This window comes from Hypanus sabinus, chromosome 1 (assembly GCF_030144855.1).
Source record: "Hypanus sabinus isolate sHypSab1 chromosome 1, sHypSab1.hap1, whole genome shotgun sequence".
NCBI lineage: Eukaryota > Metazoa > Chordata > Chondrichthyes > Myliobatiformes > Dasyatidae > Hypanus > Hypanus sabinus.
Window position 1 is genome coordinate 78,804,082 of NC_082706.1, and position 25,547 is coordinate 78,829,628.

The 25,547-nt window shown below is 37.9% G+C and overlaps 1 protein-coding gene across 2 annotated transcripts in view; it reads left to right on the plus strand.

Moving 5' to 3' along the window:
- The window catches only part of lrp12 (low density lipoprotein receptor-related protein 12), a 78,287-nt gene that overhangs the window by 22,144 nt on the left and 30,596 nt on the right, over positions 1 to 25,547 (plus strand). Inside the window, exons 2-4 of one of the 2 annotated variants that reach the window (XM_059971223.1) lie at positions 34 to 96; positions 5,441 to 5,517; positions 24,144 to 24,279. In XM_059971223.1, coding sequence (XP_059827206.1) covers positions 5,487 to 5,517; positions 24,144 to 24,279 — 167 coding nt within the window. In that variant the 5' untranslated portion in view covers positions 34 to 96; positions 5,441 to 5,486. The remainder of the gene's footprint in view (positions 1 to 33; positions 97 to 5,440; positions 5,518 to 24,143; positions 24,280 to 25,547) is intronic. The other variant, XM_059971216.1, reaches the window with a different exon arrangement.

Genomic DNA, 25,547 nt, shown 5'->3' on the forward strand with positions numbered 1-25,547 from the left:
CTTAAATTTATTAGATATTTTATTTCATTTTAGGAAGCACTGTTCTGGGACAAAAGTATGGATTGGCAAATACGCAAGTTTCCGATATCTCCACTGGTATGTTTGCATTCATTCTTTTAAGATGATTTTACCTGGGTGGTGGGGAAAGGTGTAATTTGGTACGATGGTTTTCTAATTTGCTCTTGTGGTTGAAGGGCATTGTTCAGACCTGTTTCAAAGTAGGTCTTTATATTGGGTATAATAAAAACCAAATAAGAGGTGAAAGAAAATTGAGTTAATGTTGAACTTTGTATTCGGATATTATTTTTGGAATTGGATTGAGTTAAAGGTAGTTGTAATATTGTTTTAATTGTTATTAGTTTAATTGATTAATATGTAATTGATACAAATCTGGTGGTCAATTAGCATAATATTCCAAACCCCTGGTTCTGATCAAAGATGAAAATGCATTGGTCTTTACAATTTCTTTTGTTTAAATACCCTAACATGCATTGCTGAAATTAATGCATAGGAGGATCAACCTAAACTTAGATTCATATTGTAGAGCTGCTGTTTGTTTGATTGTATGACATTGAGGCATTTTGTGTTAGTAAATTCATTCAAATTTGCTTAACTTGACGTACAACTTTTCCCCCAATGCGTGGGAGGATAACTAAGAAGGATTTTCAGTGTGATGCCTTGTCAGTTCTGTATATTAAAGTTACTAAATAGTACAACTTGAAATCCATAGTACAGTAAAACTCTGGCAGTCTAGCATTTGGAAATCCATAATGTTCAACATCAAGCTTTTGGGGGTGGGGGATGTGTGCAGTCATAGCCTGGGATCTGGAATGCTTGTAAATTTCTTGCTCCCTTTAATCTCACTTGAAAATTTACTTGACTACAATGTAACTTTTAACAAAAGAAATTTTTTTTGGCTATCTGATATGGAATGTCCAGCAGACTGAAACCCTGAAAGACTATCAGTAATAAAACCCCCAAGGGTGCCAGATTAACAGAGCTTTACTGTACATGCACCTCTTGGTGACCTTACTCTTCCTTTTAATCTATTTTACATTAAATTACATTACATCTATTGACACAATAATTAAAAGTTGAATGCCAATTCCACAATATGCTTTTTACTGTAGCAGTAATTGTAAAACTTTAATCCCTAAAAGACTCTTGTCGCCTTCCTGATAGGATCATGCAGCACTGTTTGTTTTAAAAAGCATTTGAGAACAAAATTTTTTTGTGAGAGCTTGCATAATTAAAATTTGAAAGTAAATACATCAGATTTAATTTGGGAATCTGTCTACTATTAGTCACATGAATACAGAAGACATAATATTATACACTGGTATCACTCATATAATTTGACCTAGAATTGCTTCCAGGATATCTTGCAGCCCTGCTCTATATGGATCCGTAGTTCAGTTTGCACCCTGCCTGCTTAAGGTTCATCAGAGCCCAGAAGGAAAGAGATGAATGTGTAGAAAAAGAAACACATGGCAATTGTTTGTACTATTCCTTCAGTCTTCCCCTTGTTGAATCTGGAGATTGCCCAGAAAGTTCTTCAAAAGTCAAGAATGAGGTGCAAAACTCATGGTTACAATAAATTCATCTGGGGCAGTACAGTAGCATAGTGTTTAGCACAAAGCTTTACAGTACGGGTGACCTACGTACATTTCCTGCTTCTGCCTATAAGGAGTTTGTATGTTCTCCCCATGACCACACAGGTTTCATCCCACAGACCAAAGACGTACTGGTTGGTAGGTTAATTGGTCATTGTAAATTGTCCTGTGATTAGGCTAGGATTAAATGGGGGTTTGCTGGGCAGTGTAGCTTGAAGGGCAGGAAGAGCCTATTCCATGCTGTATCCCAGTAAGTAAGTAAATTAATTAATAAAGTTGTTCAATATAATACAGGTCAGCTAGTCGGCCTGTTCTAGCCAGCTAAATAACAAACCAGCAGGAGAGAAAAGACTAGTATAGAGGGAGAGGGAACACAACAACAAAAAGCTGTGGGCTGTGTTTTCCCTCTTTGTACTGTAAAGTAGTTCAAACAGGATAGAAAGGTGTTGATAAGAATGGTCTGCAAATGAGAACAGTCTTGATTTATGCTGCCATGGTATCTCAGGCTCACAGACAAAGAAACCACAGAAATACAGAACAAACTATACTACAAATTACTGAAAGTTTACAGACAAATTTGATAATAAAATCTAAAACCGAACTACAACAATTATAATTTAACAGCAATTTAGACCCAAATCCAGCAGCCTCCCCTCCCCTCTTTGATTCTAAATACAACAATTTGAATCATGAAACTTCAAAATTTAGAGGCAGTAAAACTTGTGATACCAGCATTGAATACAGAATTTAGTTAACTGTGAGTTATAAAAACACAAGGGTTCTTGTACAGTCATGTCATAATTGGGTGAATTGTCCTTATGAGTTCAAACTTGCATGAGTTTGGACTGCTCTTTTGATTATGGTTCTTATACAAGTAATTAAGATACAGTAAGTCAAACTAGAGTAAATATTCTAACTTGTAATGTTAAATAATCCCAGCTCCTAATGGCTGATTTGATACAGTTAAAAAAAATCCCATCTATCAGATTAGTGTATCTTGACTACACACACAGTGCTGGAGGAACTCAGCAAGTCAGACAGTATCCATGAAGGGAATAAGCAGATGCGGTTTTGGAAAGAGGGAACACCTTGTGTTGCCCTGGTGATTTACCCACTCTTAATTTGCCTCAAAACAGCAAACATCTGTAATATGTATAGAGTCCATGAATTTGATGCCATTTTGCTTTACTTCTATAGACTCCGCCTGTCTCCTAAGTAAATATAGATGCAAAAAATGCATTTAAGATTTTTGGCTCCACGCATAGATTACCATTCTGATCTTCCAGAGGATAAATTTGGTCCTTTTGCTCTTAACATGTATCTGTAGAATCCCTTAGGATTCTCCATCACCTTGCCTGCTAAGGTAACCCTAATGCATTCTTTTATCCCTCCTGATTTATTTCTCAAGTGTTCTCCTTCATTTCTTATACTCCATAAGCACTTCATTTGTTCCTATCTGCCTGTACCTGTAATGCAAATCCTTTTTCTTTCTTAAGCAGGGCCTCAATATCTCTTGAAAACTAAGGTTCCCTGCACTTGTTATCTTTACCTTTTCTGCTGACAGGCACATACAAGCTTTGTACTCACTCTTGATGGCCTCCTCCTTACTAAGTACACCATTGCCAAAAAACAGCCTGTCTTTACAGGCCAGATCCTTTGTGATAACCATCAAAATTGGCCTTTCTCCAATTTTGAATCAAAACCTGTGGACCAGCCCTATAGTTTTGCATATTTACTTTGAAACTAATGGCATTGTGATCACTAGATGCAAGGTGTTCATCTACCCAAAACTTCTGTAACCTGTCCTGTTTCATTCCTTAACAGAAGATCAAGTATCACACTCTCTCTTGTTGGGACTTCTATATACGGATTAAGGAATCTTTCCTGAACACATTTAACAAGCTCTATCCCATTTAGTCCTTTTCCAGTATGGGGGTTCCAATCAATATGTGGAAAGTTTAAAATCACCTACTATGGCAGCCTTGTGTTTCTTGCAATAGTGTGTGATCTCTTTACAAATTTGTTCCTCTAAATCCCTTGGACTCTTAGTGACCTGTAATATAACCCTATTAATGTGGTCATATCTTTCTTCTTTCTTAATGCCACCCACTATGCCTTACTAGATGAGCTCCCCAGTCTGGCCTGACTGAGCACTGCCACAACACTTTCCATGACCAGTAACACCAGGTTTCCTCCTTCAGTCCCTTCCACTCTCTTGCATCTAAAACAACTGAATCCTGGAATATTGAGCTGCCAGTCCTGCCCCTCTTGCAACTAATTGCTATAATATCATAATTTCAGGTGTTGATCCATGTCCTGAGCACAACTACCTTTCTTGTGATATTTCTTGCATTGAAATATACGCAGCTGGGGGACGTCACGTGATGACGTAGGATCGAGACGTGGAAATCCAGCTCTCCAGTAAAAAACCAGTAAAATAATGTTTAAGTGAAGAAAAGTTAGAAAATACTTTTAAAAAAATTACTTATAGACTACTCAGGATTGTCTTAAGATATGTCTCCTAAACAGAAGCAGAAGAAAACTACTACTTTGAAGACAACACAAGTTGGAAAAGAATCAAGGCCAGCCACCATGAAAGAGCCTCGGGCTCCAGTACCAGTTACCTCTGGCAATACAGAACAGGAAACTGCGGCAACATCAACCGTTTCCAAAAAAAAAGAGCAACAGGAATTGCGCATGCGTGAAGGAAGGGGCATGCGCAAACACGAGCAACCCAAACTACAAATTCCAGCTATGATCGGAACTGAAAATGAATATGAGGTAGAGTCAGATTCTCTGGATAAGTCAGACGAAGACGAAGAGTCAAAGAAAGAAGAGCAACAGGAGGAGGTTGGAGGTGATATTGGAGACACAAAAAAAAACTTTGGTGCAAATAATGCATTAATTAAAAGCATTAAAAGTAATAAAAAGATATTAAAATATGAAGATTATGTTTGATACAATGATGAAAAGACAGGACAAAATGGACAAGAAAATTAAAAACTTGGAAGAAATAACGGGAGACACCATTGATAGAGTGAATAAAATGGAAGAAGGTATTTTTGCCTGGACATCAAAAAGAAAACGGTTGTTGGAAAAAGTGGATGTACTTGAAAATTTTAGCAGACGAAATAATATTAAGATTGTTGGACTTAAAGAAGGTATAGAGGGAGAGGATCCAATAAATTTTTTTCAAAAATGAATTCTGGAAATTTTGGAAATGGAAGAAGGAACCCAGTTAATTGGAATTGAAAGGGCTCACAGAGCCTTAAGATCAAGACCTCAAGTTGATCAAAACCCACGATCAATCTTGATAAAATGCTTAAGATATCAAGATAAAGAAAAGATCCTGAAGGCAGCTGCCCAACGTGCCAGAAAGAGAAACGGGCCATTGATGATAGAAGGGAAAACAGTTCTTTTCTAACTTGATATAAGTTATGACCTTTTAAAGAGGAAGAAGGAATTTAACCCAGTGAAAAAGGTTTTATGGGAAAAGGGTTATAAATTTATATTGTGCCACCTGGCAACCCTGATAATTTTTTTGGATGTCAGAAAAAGATGATTTTCTACTGATTATCGGGATGTGGAAGAATTTGTACAAGAGCTCCCAAATATTCGCTAGCCACAGCCAGAGATTTAAAAGTGAAACAGATTAAAGATGAAGACGGACAGTGAATGGAGTTGATGGATGTTTAAAGATAGAAGAATATTTAAATATATTCTTAATTATGTGATACAGGGGGAGAAAGGTAAAAATTTGAGAAATATTAATTGAGAGTAGTGATTTTTTTCTTCTCTTGTGTATACTTTTTTATGTTACGGGGGAGCTGGGGGAACTTCGGATCGATTGCTGCGGGATTCACGTGTGTAATCATGGCGACTGCCATGACCTGTACAACGGAGGGTAATGTTGTGCTTTTTTTTATTTGTATTTTGTTATTTTTTTCTTTATAATCTATTTTTCTTTTATCTTTCTTTGCCTGGACAATTGGGGGGAGACGCATAGCAACATGGAGAAATTTAAAAAGATTCCCCAAGGTACTACGAAAATTGAAAGGTTAGGTATTACTATAGACTGGAGTAACCCTGTTAAAATATTGACTAATTTACTGAATTTTTAAAGTTTTAATGTTAATGGGCTTAATGGACTGGTGAAAAGAAAAAGAATTTTAACATGAATTAAGAAAATGAAAATAGATAATAGCTTTTTTACAAGAAACACACTTAACAGAGATAGAACATCAGAAATTAAAGAGAGATTGGGTCGGAAATGTTATTGCAGCTCCATTAATTCAAAGGCGAGGGGAGTTGCAATTTTGGTTAATAAAACTTTACCAATTAAAATACAAAATGTATTACTTGATTCTGTGGGGAGATATGTAATTATACATTGTCAATTTTTTTCAGAACTATGGACTCTTATGAATATTTATGCACCAAATGAAAATGATGTAAAATTTATACAAGAGGCCTTTTTGAATTTGGCTGACGCACATGACAAAATATTAATAGGTGGAGATTTTAACTTTTGTCTAGATCCAGTTTTAGATAGATCAACAAAGGTTGTTACAAAATCAAAAGTAGCAAAATTAACTCGATCGTTGGTGAAAGATTTAAATTTGATTGATATATGGAGAAGAATTAATCCAAAAGAAAGAGATTACTCATTTTATTCAAATAGACATAAAACTTATTCAAGGATAGATTTTTTTCCTATTATCAACGAATATTCAAGACAGAGTGAAAAATATGGAATATAAAGCAAGAATATTGTCCGATCATTCCCCCTTGACAATGACAATGATAATGATGGATAAAGAGGAATCAATTTACAGATGGAGATTTAATTCAATATTATTAAAACATCAAGATTTTTGTGATTTCATGAAAAAGCAGATTCAGTTTTTTTTAGATACAAATTTACATTCAGTTGATGATAAATTTATAGTATGGGAAGCAATGAAGGCATATTTGAGAGGCCAGATAATAAGTTATACTTCTAAAATTAAAAAGGAATATATGGTAGAAATAGATCAATTGGAAAAAGAGATTACAAAATTAGAAAAAGAATCGCAAAGATATATGACTGAAGAAAAATGAAGACAACTTGTTAACAAGAAGTTACAATATAATACACTTCAGACATACCGAACAGAAAAAGCAATATGAGAACTAAACAGAGATATTATGAATTAGGTGAAAGATCACACAAGATTCTTGCTTGGCAGTTAAAAACAGACCAGATTTCCAAAAAGATAAATGCAATTAGAAAAAGTGTAAATAAAATTACTTATAAACGTTTAGAAATTAATGAAACTTTTAAGAATTTTTAATCTGAACTGTATCAATCAGAATCACAAAATGATAATGTCGAGATAGAAAGGTTTTTATCACAAATAACTCTTCCAAAATTGAATTCGGAAGAACAGAAGGGATTAGAATTGCCTTTTACATTAAAAGAGGTCGATGAAGCCTCAGAGTAATAAATCCCCAGGAGAAGATGGTTTTCCGTCCGAATTTTATAAGAAGTTTAAAGATTTGCTAATTCCTCCTTTTATGGAGTTAGTATACCAAGCAGAAAGAACGCATAAACTTCCAGAATCTTTTTCGACAGCTATTTTAATAGTATTGCCAAAAAAAGATAGAGATCTTTTAAAGCCAGCATCATATAGACCTATTTCTTTGTTGAATACTGACTATAAAATAATAGCAAAAATTTTATCTAATAGATTATCTAAATACTTACCAAAATTAATACATATTAAAATTAAAATGGCATGGAAGCAGGATTTAAATACCTCCTTATCTGATGAGAGCTGGGACTTGATTCTCAAATCGGTTAACTCAACCTCTCTTTGTGCTCGCCATTGCCTTTTACAGTTTAAGATTGTTCATAGAGCCCATATGTCTAAATCTAAACTCTCTCGATTCTACCCCGACATTAGTCCGCTCTGTGATAAATGCAAGAGGGGCGAGGCCTCTCTCATTCATATGTACAGGTTCTGTCCTAGCTTGGAGAAATTTCGGAAAGATGTCTTCACTACGTTATCGTGTATTCTGAATCAGCACCTAGAACCAAACCCCTTAATTGCTTTGTTCGTTTTCTGGGGCGAGACAGATTTACGTCTGAGTCCGACCAAATGCGGAATATTATCCTTTGCCTCTCTCCTGGTTAGACGCTTGATCCTCCTTAGGTGGAGAGATGTCGCCCCGCCCACTCATGCTCAATGGCTTAACGACATTATGGCCTGCTTGGACCTGGAAAAAATTCATTATTCAGTTCTTAATTCAGACCTAAAGTTCCATAAGGTCTGGGGACCTTTTATCGAGTACTTTCATAACCTTCCTCTTGACTAGGGTTTTTTTTCTTTTCAGTCCCTTGCTTTCAGCTCCCTTTTTTTTCTGGTAGTAGGCATTACTATCCTCTGTTGCTAAGTGTGTTCACAGTCTGGGAGTTTGATTGTCCTGATTTATATTCTCTATATTGTGTTGTGGTTGGTCTGGAGTTTTTTTTTGTGTTGTGGGGCTTGAGGAGGATACTAAGTTTACTTGTCTTCAATTTAGGTGCTTTTTTAAAAAATTCTCTTTCTCTGTATCATATTGTCATTGTATGCTTAATTTTGCACTGTATTAATGTTCCTCATTGTGATTTGGGGTTTTTTAATCTGTAAAAAAACTAATAAATAAATTAATACATATGGATCAAACAGGATTTATTAAAAATAGACAATCGGCAGATAATGTAACTTGGTTACTTAGCATAATTCATTTGGTACAAAAGAGGGAGGAAATGAGTGTGGCTGTTGCTTTAGATGCAGAAAAAGCATTTGATAGATTGGAATGGGATTTTTTATTTAAGGTATTGGAAAAATATGGATTAGGGGTATCTTTTATAAAATGGATTAAAACCTTAAATACTAATTCCAAAGCTAAAGTAGTGACAAATGGTCAAATTTCATGATCATTTCAGTTAACAAGGAAAACTAGACAAGGTTGTCCATTATCACCTGCTTTATTTGTGTTGGTGATAGAACCATTAGCTGAATTAATTGGAACGGACCCAGATACTATGGGTTTCAGAGTGAGATAATTATGAAATATTTCTGAAAATTTGGCGCCCTTATTTACAAAAGATAGGATTAAATATATAGGTGCTCCGAGGATAAAATTATTGGTTATCTGGGGAAAGCAATAAATATATTTACTCAAGCTATTATGAACTCCATGGAGCATGTGGGGATCTTCCTTCCTTCCGTCCGTCCGTCCGTCTGTCCTTCCTACCTACCTACCTACCTACCTACCGGGGAAGGGTTGATAATTTTTTTTTCCTTCTGTAACCTATTTGAAAATTCAATAAAAAAAATTATTAAAAAAAATATACACAGCTCAGGACATTAGTCACACCATGCCTCAACCTTTTGATTCCTGCCTTTGTTTGAGGTCCTAGGAACATCTTTCTCTACAACCTCTCTACTATCTGTTCTGGCACTGTGGTTCCCATCCCCCTGCAACTCTAGTTTAAACCCCACTGTGTAGCACTAGCAAACCTTCCTGCTAGGATATTAGTCCTCTTCCAGTTCAGGTGTAAGTTGTCTCTTCTGTACAGGTCCCACCTTCCCTGTGGAAGAGCCCAATGATCCAAAAATCTTGTGCTCTCACTCCTAAACCAACTCCTTAGCCATATGTTAGTTTTCCTACTTCTGGCCTCACTAGCATGTGGCATGGGTAGCCATCCTGAGATCACAACCCTGAATGTCCTTAGCACCTAACTCCCTGAACTCCCTTTGTGTAGCCTCGTCACTCATCCTGCCTATTCATTACATGAACCACAACCTCTGACTGTTCACCCTCCCACTTAAGAAGGCTGAGGACTCAATCCAAGATATCCCAGTCCCTGGCCTAAAGTTGGTGAACTATGCGGTATGTATTGGGATACTCAGCTGCCAAAGACATGAACTGCATCTGCAAACTCAGATGATACTCATAAGAACATATTATAGATCATTTCAGTTGGCATATTGTGAGTTGACTGCAAACTACAGAATGAGCTTCATCATGTCAAATTGTTAGTGACTGTTCGCTGTCTTCTGGGTGGTAGGTGATTTAATTGCTGTAGCTCACTTATATAGGCACTGAATCAGAGGTTACTAGCACATTAATCTCTGTGCTTGTTGCCTCCGTCCTCACTTCCTCATACCACCTTAGCTGAATAGCAGTGGCTAGTGTACATCCACTTACTCTTTCCTATAACTTTTACTGCTGAATTAGTAATTAACAGCACCTGATAGAGTCCTGCCCACCGAGCACCTGATGGCTCTTTGTGGTTTCTTGATCAGGACCGACTCAACAGGAATCAAAGTATATCCTCCTCCTGCTATAGAGGGCAGAAACCTATTCTGAAGCAGACAAACAGCTTGGGTTAGTTTTATACAATAATCAACTAAGCTGTTTGTCATTATGTGTATATCAGGTTCTCTGAGATCAATAGCTCTAGCTAATAATTCGGACATCATTTTAAATGGGCTTAATCTAGTCTTTTTGTTTGGAGTTGCTCTGCTGCATAAGATTATGGGGAGTCAGTAGGCCATGTTGCATCCTCCTTGTGATAATGATTGGTAGTATCATCTATTTGTTCCACCTTTCCTGATGATGTGGACAGTGGAAGGATCATTCACTGTATATTAGTCAGCATAACTTGTGACATACACTTCCGTGAAGTGTGTCCTTTAATCAGAATCAATGTGACACATCAATCTCCATCCTGGAAAGTAGTCCTAGATCAGAGATTTGCTGTACATGTAGCAGTGGCTTTCCTCGCTAGAAAACCTTAAGAGCTTGTCAACTATAACCAGTATATTTGAGGATCCTTGGAAATTGAGTAAGATGATGTTATTCACTTGTAAGTGCAAAAAAGTGCCCAACTGGGACTGGAGCACTCAATTATAACATTCTGCTGCGGGCAGGTTTATCTTCTGGCTTATTGGGTTTGTGACATAACTTGGGATTCCACCACCACTGGGAAAATCTGCCAGCCATCTTTTCCACTGCAATGTGTATCTGGGAAGTAATGTGCTTGGGGCCACCGGTCTTTGACAAATACCATATCTCCATGCTCTGTTAATGTTTAAATTCCCACCACTCTCCACTCAGAACCACTTCTTTGTTAGAGAATCAGGCTTGCATTTCTTGAATATTCTGTACATTCATTTGGAATTGTTCAAGTCTGCTGTCACAATTTTAGTTGTTGGATTCACTTTATTCTCCCTATGCTCCCCCACCCTTCCCTGTGCTACCTTGTCTGATTTCCATGGCTTTAAATTTGAAATACATTTATATTTCATTACAGACACTTCTGACAGTAATTGTATAACGTTCATTAATTCTTGATTCGCATTTCTTTAGCCTTACGAAATCCCCTTTGCTCCATGAATTGTTAAAATCATGAACAACACCAAAAGCATATCAGGAGTCTGCATCAATGTTAGCTGATCTTTTTTCCCTTTGCCATTTTACAGGTTTCAGTGAGGACTTATAGTTGTGCCTGTTGTGCAGAGGCACCAGGATCCATACTTACTAATGACAGCACATCAGTTTCAGAGATACTAGCCTGTCCAGCCATTCTAACTACTCCAGGCATTGAGAAGTTGTCTTTGAATCAGATCTGGTTTTGGTAGGGGCATTTCTTTGCATCTTCATGACATATCATCTTTGCATATTTATGGACCTTTCATGTCCAATGGCAACACTGTAGCTGATTTGCTTTTTTGATGTCTATGTCAGGTGCCTCGAGAATAATGGACCATTGGGCAACCATTACTTGGTCCTATTCATTGTCAGTAAAGTAGACTCAGGGCATCGGGCATCCACACCTTGATCAAGCGTAACACTGTAAACGGCCACGACTGACAGATAAGTTGATTGCCCTGCTTGCAAATGTGAACCCCATCATTGTGCTACATTGTCCAATCTGGCAGATTAGTAACCAAGGGGAAGCTGTTGGTTTCCATGTTCCTAAGTGAAGACTACTGTCATGTATACTGTTTGCTGTAGTGTTCTATGGTTCTGTGTAGCCATGTTTCTCATTGATGTGTAGCGTGAATGGTTTGCCTGATCTTTCTGTTGTCTTCCAGTTCTTCAGTAAGAGTCACGGGACTTGCTGTCCTTTAACAGACTGAGTCGTTGTGCATTTTCAACATATATGAAGTTGTAGTTGCACAGACCGGAGGAGTTGGAGTTGCTGGACAGGCGCTGGTGGTTTTGATAGACTTCGTATGATCCTTGGTGATTCCCCACTTACCTCAGGGCAATCCTTTGTCTCAAGTAAATCCCTTTCTCTTGCTGCAATTGTGTCTTGTCCAAACTTGCTATGTGACCTTTGAAGGATAAATAATTATGTAAGGAGAGTACATAGTGATTATTTTTGTCTACATTGTCACTGCAATCAGGGCATTATTCATATATTGTATGAAAGTTGAATCAGTGGTTGGTAATTCCGTCAGAGTCAGGTGCTAGACAATTGGGCTCTGGGGAATCCTTGTGGCAACCTCAACCACTGGTATTACTATCCATTAACTCTAAAAGGCAACCATGGTTGATATTCGGGGTACAGTCCAGGATCCATTGACCATGTCAATAACTGTGAACAACCTGTGTGAAAGTTTCATTGCATTGAAAATGATTGCTGGAGTGGCTAACTTGTCAGTACATTGATTGGCAGCCCTGTAATCCACTATCAGTCTCCAGGTGTCATTTGCAATCTTAATAGGCTGAAACAGATTGTTTGACAGACTGAGCTTTGACAAGAATTCTTTGTTTCTCCAGCTGGTTGACAACAGGTACAGTACAGTACATTCTATAATATTTTGCTAAGAGGATGCTGTTTGGCACATGGTGTCACCTTTCCAATAAATTTGACTGGGTCCATTTCCAGCAGGCCACAGTCATTTTTCTGTTTTGACCAATGGACTGGGTTGTTAATTCAGCTTTGACCAACCACGTGAAGTTCCAGGCAACTTACCTTTCATTAACTCAAGACATTCATCCATTCCAAGGAAAGGTTGCAAGATGTCTCCCACCCAGAATGGTATTATTCATAATGAAGACCAAGCTACACTTCAACTGGTCTGGTTTTGGTTAGAGTAATTTTCTGTCCTCCAGCACTGTACACATCTGTAAATATCGGGCAGTGGTACTTTGCATTTTGTGCACTAGTTTTGGTTATGCACATTAGCTCTGCTCTGGTATCTTAAGAATTCAACACGTTCATTCTCATTCGGTAGTGTAACATATAGATAGCCCATTTTTTGCTCTATCAAATTAAACAACGGCTGCAAAGAAGTAGTTAATTGTCTCTTGTCTTTTGGACTGTGTCAATCACGTCAAAAATATTCTTTGTATTGCTGTCATGTTCTTGTTAACATGAACTGGTCTTGCCATTCTCCTCTAACCTCGCTCATTAACAAGGCGTTTTCACTCTTAAAACTGCCGTTCACTAGATTTTTCTTTTTTTTTTGCGCCATTTTTTGTAAACTATAGAGACTATGTGAAAATTGCAGATCAGCAATTCCTGAGATACTCAGACAAACCATATCTGGTACCAACAATCATTCCACAGTCAAAATTACTTAAACCACATTCCTTCCCCATTCTGATTTCTGGCCTATTAATCATATCTGCATGCTTTCATGAATTGAGTTGTTGCCACGTGATTGGCTGATTAGGTATTTGCATTAACAAACAAGTGCAGAGATATACCTAATAAAGTGTTCACTGGGTATATATTATTGTACTGTAATTTATAGTTTTACGTAAGTACTATGCAAAAATCAGGCATGTAAAAGAAAATTCTGTAAAGTGAAGATACTTTTAAAAATAATAAAATTTCTAAAAATCAAAAATTACTACAAAACACTAAACAGTAAAAAAAAATCAAATTGGTATTTGAAGTGACCATCCTTTGCTTTTAAAACTGCATCAGTTATCTTAGGTACACTATCATGCTGTTTTATAAGAAAATCAGGTGGTAGGTTATTCCAAGCATCTTAGAGATTTTGCCATAGTTCTTCTGCAGACTTTGCTGTCTTGCTTGCTTCTGTCTCTCCAGGTAATCCCAGACAGCCTCATTGATGTTGAAATCTGGACTCTGTGGAGGCCATACAATCTGTTGCAGAACTCCATATTCTTTTCACTGAAGATCGTTCTTTCTGATCTTGGCTGTGTGTTTGGGGTCCTTGTCCTGCTTCAGAATTAAGTTGGGACCAATCAGATGCCTCCCTGACAGTGTGATAGATGAGAATCTGCTTGTATTTCTCAGCATTGAGGAGTCCATTAATTATGACCAAATCACCAACTCCATTTACAGAATTCCAGCCCCAAACCTGCAGGGAACCTCTGTCATGCTTCTGTTGACCACAGACACATCGTCATAGCATTGTCCAGCTTTTCTATGGACAAACTGCCTCCTGTTTGAGCCAAAATTTTCAAATTTTGACTTGTCAGTCCATAGCACGCGCTGCCATTGGTCAGTACCCCAATCCTTGTGTTTTTGTGCATAGGTGAGTCTCTCGGCTTTGTTTCCACTTCAGCGGAGTGGCTTTTTGACATCAACTCGTCCATGAAGAACACTTCTGACAAAATTCTCTAGACTGTGCAGGGGTGTTGTAGGTTCCAGTGATTTTTGTGAATTCAGAGTTCAGAGCCTGACAGCTGGGCTCCTTCTGATTTCAAGGGTATGTCAGTTTGATGTATCTCTCGTCTGCTCCGCTGTGCTCCCATGGGATTTCTGGGCTTTAGCCTTGCCCATTTATTTGTGCTTCTTCAGAAGAGCTTGAACAGCATATCTTGAAACTCTTGTCTGCTGTGAAATTTCTGCTTGGGAGAGACCTTGTTGATGCAGGATGACCACCTTGTTGCTATGCTCACTCATGCCATGGTGTAAGAATTGATAATTTGAAAATTAAACTGTCACATCTGCCACACCCTCACCTTTTAGTTTGCTTGTCTATCACCCAATTTGATTCCTCCTCCTGACTTTTTATGGTGGTTGGTAGTCTAACTTAAAGGTACATTATTGCCACCAACTATACTGGAGTGTGGTGTAGAAAATTGGAGCAAAACACTTACTTCTCTTTCAAATGAAAGCTAAATTACACCGAAAAATTAAAATCCCAAAAGATTGTAAGTAAAGAAAGACTGTACTATGAATCAAATAAGAGTCCTCCCAAAACTTGGTTTTTAAAATGAAAACTATCAACTCCCTCTAAAAATTGTAATGAAGCTTACATTTGATTTCTTTCAACCTTACAGTTGAAGTCAGAAGTTTACATACACCTTAGCCATTTAAACTCAGTCTTTCACAATTCTTGACATTTAATCCTAGAAAACATTCTCTGCCTTGGGTCAGTTACGATCACTACTTTATTTTAAGAATGTCAGAATAATAATAGGGAGAATGATTTATTTCAGCTTTTATTTCTTTCATCACTTTCCCGGTGGGTCAGAAGTTTACTTATACTTGGTTAGTGTGTGGTAGCATTGCCTTTAAATTGTTAATCTTGGGTCAAGTATTTTGGGTAGCCTTCCACAAGCTTCTCACAGTAAGTTGCTGGAATTTTGTTCCGTTCCTCCAGACAGAACTGGTGTAACTGAGTCAGGTTTGTAGGCCTCCTTGCTCGCACACGCTTTTTCAGTTCTGCCCACAAATTTTCTGTGTGAAAGTGATGAATGAAATAAAAGCTGAAATAAATCATTCCCTCTACTATTATTCTGACATTTCACATTCTTAAAATAAAGCAGTGATCCTAACTGACCTAAGACAGGGAATGTTTTCTAAGATTAAATATCAGGAATTATGAAAAACTGAGTTTACATGTATTTGGCTAAGGTGTATGTAAACTTCTGACTTCAACTGTATACGTTTCACACTGTAATAGTATATGTTCAACTGTCTCATAATGATGGCAAAACCCACACAAATCAGAATGATGTTTCCAACAAGATATAAAGAATAATTAGGCAAAGTATGCCCAATTCTAAGTAGTGTCAAAATAATTCCTTCCCTTGTTTTACCCCATTCTCCCTCCCCTTATGCCTTCTACTCTGACAGTCTTGCCATAGCCAGCTATTTGTTAACTCTACTAACCCCTTAGCTTTTGATTTGCTAAGTGGAAGGTCTATATTCACTTTTGAACTTTTAATAGCTTTATTAGCTAAACACTCAATTCGCTCATTCACCTCAACACCTCTATGTGTAGGGACTCATGAGAAGCAAACATATAAACCAATACTTTGTATGTGAAATATTTGTTGAGCTTCCATCATTAAATCTCACCTACTGCTAGAAAGTCTAATCAAAACTGAAAAGGAATCTGAACAAATTACAACCTTATATGGACAAATTTCCTCCACTCACTATAAGCCTAAAATGAATGGCAATACTGCTGTATATAATGATAAATGGTCAGTAAATTGTTTCTTTATCGTTGTCTATAGTTCAGGCACAGAAAGATCCACATCATCATTCCCAATTAAATTATCTTTTGATCAATCTATACAAATGGTTAACAGACCGTAATAGTTCTCCTTAATATATTGATGAACCAGCTGACTCTCAGGCACAACAGAATCCTTGAACTTTATTGTCGTGTAACCTAAAACTTAAAGTTGTCGGGAGGGGGGCGGTGGGGGGGGGGGGGAAGCAAGGTTGGGTTACTGAGAAAGCTGTAGTAGGACATATTGCATATTCCAACAATTCCATATTCCCAGCATGATAAGAACCCAGCCACCTAAAGATATAAACGCTCTTCTTGTAACGTTCCCACAGTCCTCCAACACACCTTTAACATGGTGATAATTTCTTTGTCCCCTCATTAATCCAATATGTTAACATAAACCTCAACCTCTGCAATTATGAGGATAATTGTTCCATTTCAATCAGTAAAGCAGAAATGGGATGACCTTGTTACACCACACCATCTTAAACCGGTATTTATATCATATCCAAACACTGTAAAGTTGAAGTTGACCCATTCATCACTCAGTCATAATCAAGAACAGATCTAATTTAAATATAAATGGTCATTAGATTCCTTCTGCACCTGTTTCTGTTTCAGTTAATCAGATTAGTTTATTTAACTGTCATTCATCATTAGCACCTGTTTGTAATCTTAATCATGCCGTGGACTGTTAGCTGCAAAGTAATAAAGTATTTATTTGTAAAGTGATCTATTGCTTATGTCACTTCAATGAAATACAAAAAATTCTCTAACTTTTTTTGGAAAAAGAATGCTTGAATATCTAAAGTCTGTTCTTTTTTACTAATACACTAATGCAGAAGACGAAGTAAATATCTAAAATAAAATTTATATATAAAAAAAACCTAGAGTTTTTGTACAGTTAATAACATACTGATTGTGTAACAGAACATGTTTGTATTTGTGGCATGACTATTGTCCATCCATATTTTGTTGTTCTCTTTTCCTCAGGCATTCTCTGGATCTTGTCCCATACCATTTTAATCCAGAAGCCAGATTCCATTAGTTAATGGTAGGGGTCCATGGCATAAAAAAGGTTGGGAATCCCTGCATTAGACTCACATTGATATATATTGCAGTTTGATTTCTTCACTAATCTTACGAAGTTGAAGTCGTTTAGATAGGACATCAAGCCCTCAGATATCTGTTCATGTACAACATATGGAGGTTTGGTTCCTCTTTTACTTAAGTAGACTTTTTTAAATTTGGCCTTAGTGTTAATTCTCCTCCTCCTAGACGTGGAACGGTTTACTGACTGCTTACTAGAGCTCAATCAGCTCCAGTATGCGGGCAATTTAGAGGAGAATTTTGCACAACCAAAATTCAGGGAGACAGAGAGACCAGCACAAATACAGGCTGGATAGATCAGACTGTAAAACCTAGCAGCACAATTAGGCCACTCAGCCATTGAGTCTGCTCTGCTATTCTATTGTGGCTGATAGTTTATCTCTTTCAGTTTCAGCTCCATTCTCTTCCCTTCACCCCATAACCTTTGACAACTTACTCACTAATCAAGAGTCTATCAACTTCTGCTTTAAGAATACCCAATAACGGCCTCCACAGCCATGGCAATGAATTCCACAGATTCTCCACTCTGGCTGAAGAAATTCCTCCCAGTCTCTGTTCTAAAGGGATGTCCTTCTATTCTAAGCTTTGCCCTCTGGTCCTAGACTCCCACACATTAGGAAACATCTTCTCCACATCTATTCTGTCTAGGCCTATCAATATTTGATGGGTTTCAATAAATATGGGTTCCCCCCTCATTCTTCTAAAACTTCAGTGAGCACAGGCCCAGATCCATCAAGTGCTTCTCATACCATGTTAACCCTTTGATCCCTGGAATGATTGTCATAAACCTCCACTGGATTCTCTCCAATGCCAGCATATTTTTTATATAAGGGGCCTAAACTGTTCTCAATACTCCAAGTGCAGTCCAACCAATACCTTGTAACGCCTCAGCATTACATCCTTGTTTTTATGTTCTAGTCCTCTCAAAATTAATGCTAGCGTTGCATTTGCCTTCCTTACCACTGACTCAATCTACAAAGTAACTTTTATTGAATCCTGCATAAGGACTTCCAGGTCCCATTGCACATCTGAATTCTGAATTCTCTCCCCATTTATAAATTAGTCTATGCTTTCATTCTTTCTAGCAAAGTACATGGTCGTACTTTTCCCTACGCTATATCCATCCGCTGCTTCTTCGTCCATTCCCTTAATCCGTCTAAGACCTTTTGCAGTCTTCCTGCTTTCTCAACACCACCTGTCTCTGGACCTGTCTTTCTATCATCCACAAACATGGCCACAGTCATCATTTATGTCATTCAAATCATTAACATATAATGAGAAAAGAAGTGGTCCCAATACCAACCCCTGCAGAACACCACTAGCCACTAGCAGCCAACCAGAAAAGTCCCTTTATTTCTACACTTTGTCTCCTGCCTGTCAGCCAAACTTCTTTCCTGTAATACCATGTGCTCTAGTTAAGCGGCCTCATGTGCAGCATTTTCCCAAAGACCTTTGGAAAATCCAAGTAAACAATATCTATTGATTTTCCTTTGTCTATCCTGTGTGTTATTTCCTCAAAGAATTCCAAAAGATTTGTCAGGCAAGATTTCTCCTTAAGGAAACCTTGCTGACTTTGGCCTGTTTTATCATGTGCATCCAAGTACCCTTGATAATGGACTCCAACATCTTCCCAATCACTGAAATCAGACTAACTGGCCTATAATTTCCTTTTGTTTACCTCCTTCCTTTAGAGTGGAGTGATGTTTGTAATTTTCCAGTCCTCAGGAACCATTCTGGAATATAATAAATATTGAAAGATCAATATTATTACCTCCACGATCTCTTCAGCTACCTTTTCAATAACCCTGGGCTTTACACCATCTGGTTCAGGTGACTTACCTACCTTCAGACCTTTCAGTTTCTCAAGCACCTCTCCTTAGTAATAGCAAATACACGCTTCTGTCCCTTGACACTCTAATTTCTGGCATACTGCTATCGTCTTCCACAGTGAAAACTGTTACAAAGATTTATTAAGTTCATTCACCATTTCTTTGTCCCCCAAGACTACCATGTCATTTTCCAGCACTCTGACATCCACTCTTCCCTCTAGTATGTACTGTGTATGAACCAGTCCTTATGGCTGCCAGTATAATACTTGCACAGCAATATGCTGCAATTTTGTTTAATCTTTTGCTTGGCATCTTACTGAAAGACACAATCCAAACACGCTAAGGTTAACCCTTTTGCTGCCAGTTACAGTTTAAAAACAAAATGATGAATTAGTTAACAGTAACTTTTTCATAATTCCTTAGATTCTGCCTAATCATATGAGTATTTTGTAAGGGTTTTGTCACTAGTTTAATAACAGATTCCAAGATTTTATCTTCTATTTGTATTGGGTTACCTAATTCATGTGTTTTCTCTCTCCCTCATACTTAGTGGGTTATATTTACTATCTTCTAACTTATGGGTACTGTTCTCAAATCTATGGAATAATGTCCCCCTCCTCTGCAGCTAAGCTTGTTAGCAACCAGAAGTAAACCTCCACTGCCTGGAATAATCCCAAGCAAAAAGGGAGATGGATGTAAATATTGGAGACAAGAGCTCTTTCTTAGTGCTGTCTCTGAGGCCTAAAATATTCTGCCTTGCCTGCAATATATGATCTAGAATTTGGCTGTTCACTAGAGTTTTCACAAATATTCAATTTCATTAGCCACTCCTCAGGCACAAACATGACATGAACAACATTTTAGCATGAACCATTGGGTAGAATGTAGCATTTACTTCACAAGCACTAGGCAACAACCATCTCCAAAGAGAGTAAACACATTCCCTTAGCATCCATTATTATTGCTGTTACTAAATCCCACTCTCACTTTGTGGCTTGAAGTGGGTGCAGGTCCGAATTGGCCAGAAACATAACAAAACCCACTGGTGGTTGGAAATGTTAGCTCTCTGAGTGTAACTGGTTAACCTTTTTGTTGCGTTTAAGTTCAGTAGTTAAATTTTGGGAGCAATTCATAGGTAAATTCTGCTCATTATTTTGTTTAACCTTTTTTAAAACAATATTGACCATCCAAATGTCCTTGCGCTATCTGTTATTCACAGCCACATAATGAATGTTTGGGACCATAAATATGTATTGCAGCACAGTAATGTAGCAGTTGGAACATTGCTCGGGATTCGTTTCCCAGCTCTGTCTGTAAGGAGTTTGTATGTTCTGCCGGTGACCACACGGATTTCCTCCCACTTTCCAAAGACGTATGGTTAGACTGAGCGTGTTGTGGGTATTCTGTAATGGTGCCCAGCTCAATCCCCACTGATCTGGTTTGACACAGAATGACACACTTAACTGTATGCTTTTAATATACAGTTGATAAATAAAGATATTTAATCTAATGCCTCTCCTCTTATCTGGTTTAGAAATAAACATTGGCTGCATTGTGGCTCTTGATGCTACTTTTCTGACTGACTTTGATACTAGCACTGTTTGCATTGTTGATCCCCGATCTAAGAGGACAAAGATTAGTTCGGTGCACAAGAATGCTGCTAAGTTCCCCTTGAAGTCGAATATAATCCTGATATATCATATTGTCAGTGGGTCTAAATCTTGGAACTTCCTCTGTGATTCACTATAGAAATACCTTCACAGTACAAATGGGCTATTTTAAGAAGAGCAAATTGTAATCACGATGAGGCAAAAACAAGCTTTTACTGTCAAAGATGCCCACAACTTGCAGAATGATTGTTTTTAAAAAAAATTTACTTCCTCTTGCTAACCAAGTTATTTGACTAATATCAAATCTTAGATCAGCGAAATTACATTTAGCTGTACTCTGGGCAGACCTAGTCCAAGCTCCCTTGTCACCAATGTAAACACAAATGCCTTTTGACTATTGATTGATGCTGAAGTAAACTCTTTGTAACTTCATAATTTAGTTTTGCCAAGTCAAATTTTCAATCCCTCATATATTGCATCTGTACAATGTCACTGCTCCCTGATACCTTTTCCAACATTACTTACATCTGAAGTCCTCATTAGCGCCATCATTGTCATCTGACATAATCCTTCTGATTCCATTTTTATAATTTCCAGATCCTAAAAAAACCCATTCCTTTCATATATTAAACTAAACTGTATTCACTTTCCATACTTTTTTCTGTTACTCCTTCACAGTTCTTCTGCAAAATTTCCAAGGCTATTGTCATCTAGCTGCTCTTGTCAAAGAGTAGGAGAGCCACTGAATTTATAGACTCCAATCTATTCTGCATTCCACAAAGGATAAATGCTCTCGGACCTTATATTTCACCTTTTATGCCTTCAAAGATGAACCTTATTCCTGATTGTTAGTTGTCAGGAATGTTCTTTATTCTATGCTGTCAAATAGAACATAGAACATTCAAGCAGAGTACAGGTCCTTTGACCCACAATGTTATGCCGATCTTTTAACCTCCTCTAAGATTAACTCTTTGTACCTACATTCTATTTTTCTATCATCCATGTGCCTATGTAAGAGTTAAAAGCCACTACCACCACCCTAACAAGGTGTTAGATTGCACAGTCTGTTGTGGCTTTGAGCAGAGTAGTTTGTCTGTGTGGTTGGACCAGGACAGATTACTGGTGATAGTTACACCAGTAACTTGAAACTCTCTGTCTTTTCAAAGCAGACTCAATGGGCTGAATATCCAAATTCTATTCCTATGCCTTATGGTGTTTGTTCACATCTCAGCACCATTTATTAATACATAGAGGGGTATGTACTCCTGAAGTTAATGACCATTTCTTTTGTTTTGATGACATTGAGGGAAAGGTCTTGTGGTCTTGTCGATGTGCCATGAGGTTCCTTATTTTCTATTTTGAACTGCAGTGTGGTCAGGATGTTTAAAGCCCATATATTTATATTTCTGTATCAAATTCTATGAAAAGATCTTCATTCTTAAGGAACTGCACTATATATTTGAAGCAATCTATGATCCTTTCTACAAAATATTGTTAATGTTAAGTTGTATTTTATTCCATAATGACTTTAAAATCTGCTTCTTTCTAGGCCCACTATGATGGTGTTATCCATGAGTGTGTAGACGGAGTTACAGTTGTTGGTATTTTGAGATTATGGAGACTGTTTTGAGGATAATCATGGCAAAGGTGTTGCTGCCTATTCTTACTGATTGAGGTCTGTTGGTCAGGAAGTCAAGGAGAGGTGCTGAGTCTTGGAGATAAGTTTGTGTGGATTCTTTGTTAACAAGATATTCCAGAGATGAATATAGGGCCAAGGGAATGTTATCTGTCATGGATTTATTTTGACAAAAGGCAAATTGCAGTGAGTGGAAGTTATCTGGGAGACTGGAGTTGACGTGTACCTTGTCTGACCATTCAAAGTACCTCAACATAGTGGATATCTGAGCCACTGGGCAGTTGTTATTAAAGCATGTTATCTTATTTTTGTTTGGCACCAAGATGATAGCATTCGTAAAGCAGGTGGGAACCTTGAAGAAGAGAAAAGTTAAAAGTGTCTGTGAGTACTCCTGACAGCTAATCCATGCAGTATCTGAGGATGTGGCCAAGGACTCCATCTGGGCTGAATGCCGTCCACCTGTTCACACTCAACAAAGCTGATCTGATGTCTATAATGGTGACTGGGTACATGCAACAGAAGCTGTTGGAACAGATGGAGGCATTTCATTGCCCTTTTCTTCAAAGCGTGTGTAGAATGCATTGAATTCATTTGGGGTGGATGCATTGTTGTCAGCCATACTGCTGATTTTCATTGTGTAGTCTGTTCCTTTGTTTTATCTTGAAAGTATGTGTCCACTTACATGGTGACGTAAAATTGGGAATTCTTTACCTTTTAAATGGATGTTCATTTGCTTTGAGCCTTTTTATAAAAAAAAAGGCATGTAGAGATGAACACGGATCATGAAAAATTGGGGGGCTATGTAGGAGGGAAGGGTTATATTGATTTTAGAGTAGATTTAAAAGGTCAACACAACATCGTGGGCCAAAGGGCCTGTACTGTGCAGTAATACTGCCTTCAGATCACCGGTATGATCACTCTGCTATGGAGAGGGGGCTGCCATTTTATCACTGGTGAGATCACTCCACATGGAGATGGAAGACTGCATTTTGATCACTAGTAAGATTGCTTTGCTATGGAGAGGGGAGACTGCCTTTCGGTCGCTGGTGGAATTGCTCTGCTGCCGGAGAGGGAAAGGCCTGCAGCCTGACTTGGAGAATGTTACTGGGTTTTCTGTGTTTTGTATATGGACTTGGACTATAGACTTCATTTCAGTCTTGTAGTTTTTTCACCTTATCTTTCTAGCCTTTTTTTGTGTGTGGGGGAGTGGGATTTGGGGTGGGGGTCGATGAGCCTGTTCCATTTTTTGTTTGATTTTTGTGGAGAGGAGGGATTGGGGGGGGGGTTAATGATCATGATGATCAAAGGCAGTTTCGTGGCTATCTGGAGAAGAAGAATTTCAGAGTTGTATACTTTGGTAAAAAATTCACCTTTGATGTTCCAAACCTATGTTCTAAAGCTGGTGAGGGAAAATGGTAGATACAGAAAGTGATTGGTAGACCCAAATAAAGGAGGGTTAATGGGCAGATGGAAATGAGTATGGGAGGGGATAAGAAAGGTGAACCAAGGGAGAAGGCGGCCAGGTAGATGGGTATGTGGGTGAATTTTATTTTTGTATAGTTTTGTTATTTGTTTCCATCTGTTCACCTACCAACTGTTGTCTCAATATTCTCCTCTAGTTCCATGTATTAACCTCTCTCTCATTTCTATATACTGATTATCTTCCCTCTGCATTCTGTCCTGAAGTGAGGTCTCATCCCGAAATTTCCATCATCTCTTTGCTTCCAGGGATGCTGAACTTTTTGTTTCAGCTTCCAATATCTGCAGTCCTGTGTCTTGGTATTGCAATGACATCTTAATTTGGGTAATATTATATGTCTTAGCCACATTAATTATCTAACTTATCTTTTTTTTAGCTTGTGGTGATGTACCAGAACAGCTCAGGGCACCAAATGGAATAATTACAAGTCCAGGTTGGCCTTTTAACTATCCAACTGGAACTAACTGCAGTTGGTATATCCAAGGCAATCGAGAGGAAATCATCACCATCAGGTAAGCTTGACCAATTTGATGTCTATATGTTACTAATTGGTGTACAATAGCCAGCACAAATTTGTAGTGTCATTTGGGAGTTTACCTTGTTTAAAAGGTTAAAATATATTGTTCGATGCCATTGATGTATGCAAATTGCATACTAAGCTCCCCAGCTTAGTTGTTAATTTTCTACCAGCACTGCTATTAAAAGTAAAAACTTGTGAGTATTGAATGACAACTGTTTAACAGAAAGTTTTAAACTCTGCCCTTGATTGAAATTCAGTGGCGTCCCTTGTCAAAGTGAATTGGCAGTTGAACATAGTTTGATTTTGTTGTCGCTAGTACTTGGAGGTGACTGTGTCTATTGCCTGTTAATAATTTGAAAGTTTCCTGTAGTGGGAGAGTCTAGGACCAAAGGGCACTGCCTCAGAATAGAAGGGCATCCCTTTAGAACGGAGATGAAGAGGAATTTCTTTAGCCAGAGGGTGGTGAATCTGTGGAATCAACTGCCACAGATGACTGTGGAGACAGATCACTGGGTATATTTGAAGCAGAGGCTGATGGGTTCTTGATTAAGGGCATCAAAGGTTACGGGGGAGAAATCCATAATAAATCAACCATACAGAGCAGACTTGATGGGCCAAATGGCCTAATTCTGCTGCTTTGCCTTGTGGAAATGAAAACTGGACAAAATACCTCAATGTGGACACACCATGCTTGATCAATTTTAACACTTTTTTTTGTAGCCATGCCTTTGAGAATCTTCCTGTATTATTCAAATAATACTATTAGTGATTTGTCACTTTACTGAGATATGTCTGAAAGACATGCAGTAGTTTGGCCGCATTGACTTGGGTTTAGGTCTAATCTCCAGTTGTGCCTGTGTGGAATTTGCACGTTCTTCCTGTGGCCATATTTGTTTCTTCCTCACATATCCCGAACACACAGAGAGGTAACCCATGGAAAGACATGGGTTGCCTCTTGTGTGTAGGTGTGTGAGAGAGTTTGGGGGGGAGAATGAAATGGCATTAGTGAAGGATGGTTGCTAGAAAGTAAGGGGCCTGCTTCCATGTCACTTGACTGTGTCATCCTTTGCTTATGATATGTTCCCAGTCAATCCCATTCCTGTTCTTTTTATGTAATGCTATTGCTAGGTATGATTAAAGTAAAGCTGCTCACCTTCTGTTCTTGAATAAAATGTCTCCAAACTTGACAGAGTCTGAATACTGTTTCCTGTCATTTGGTCTCATCAAAATGTACACAGTGGCCATATATTAGGTGCATCA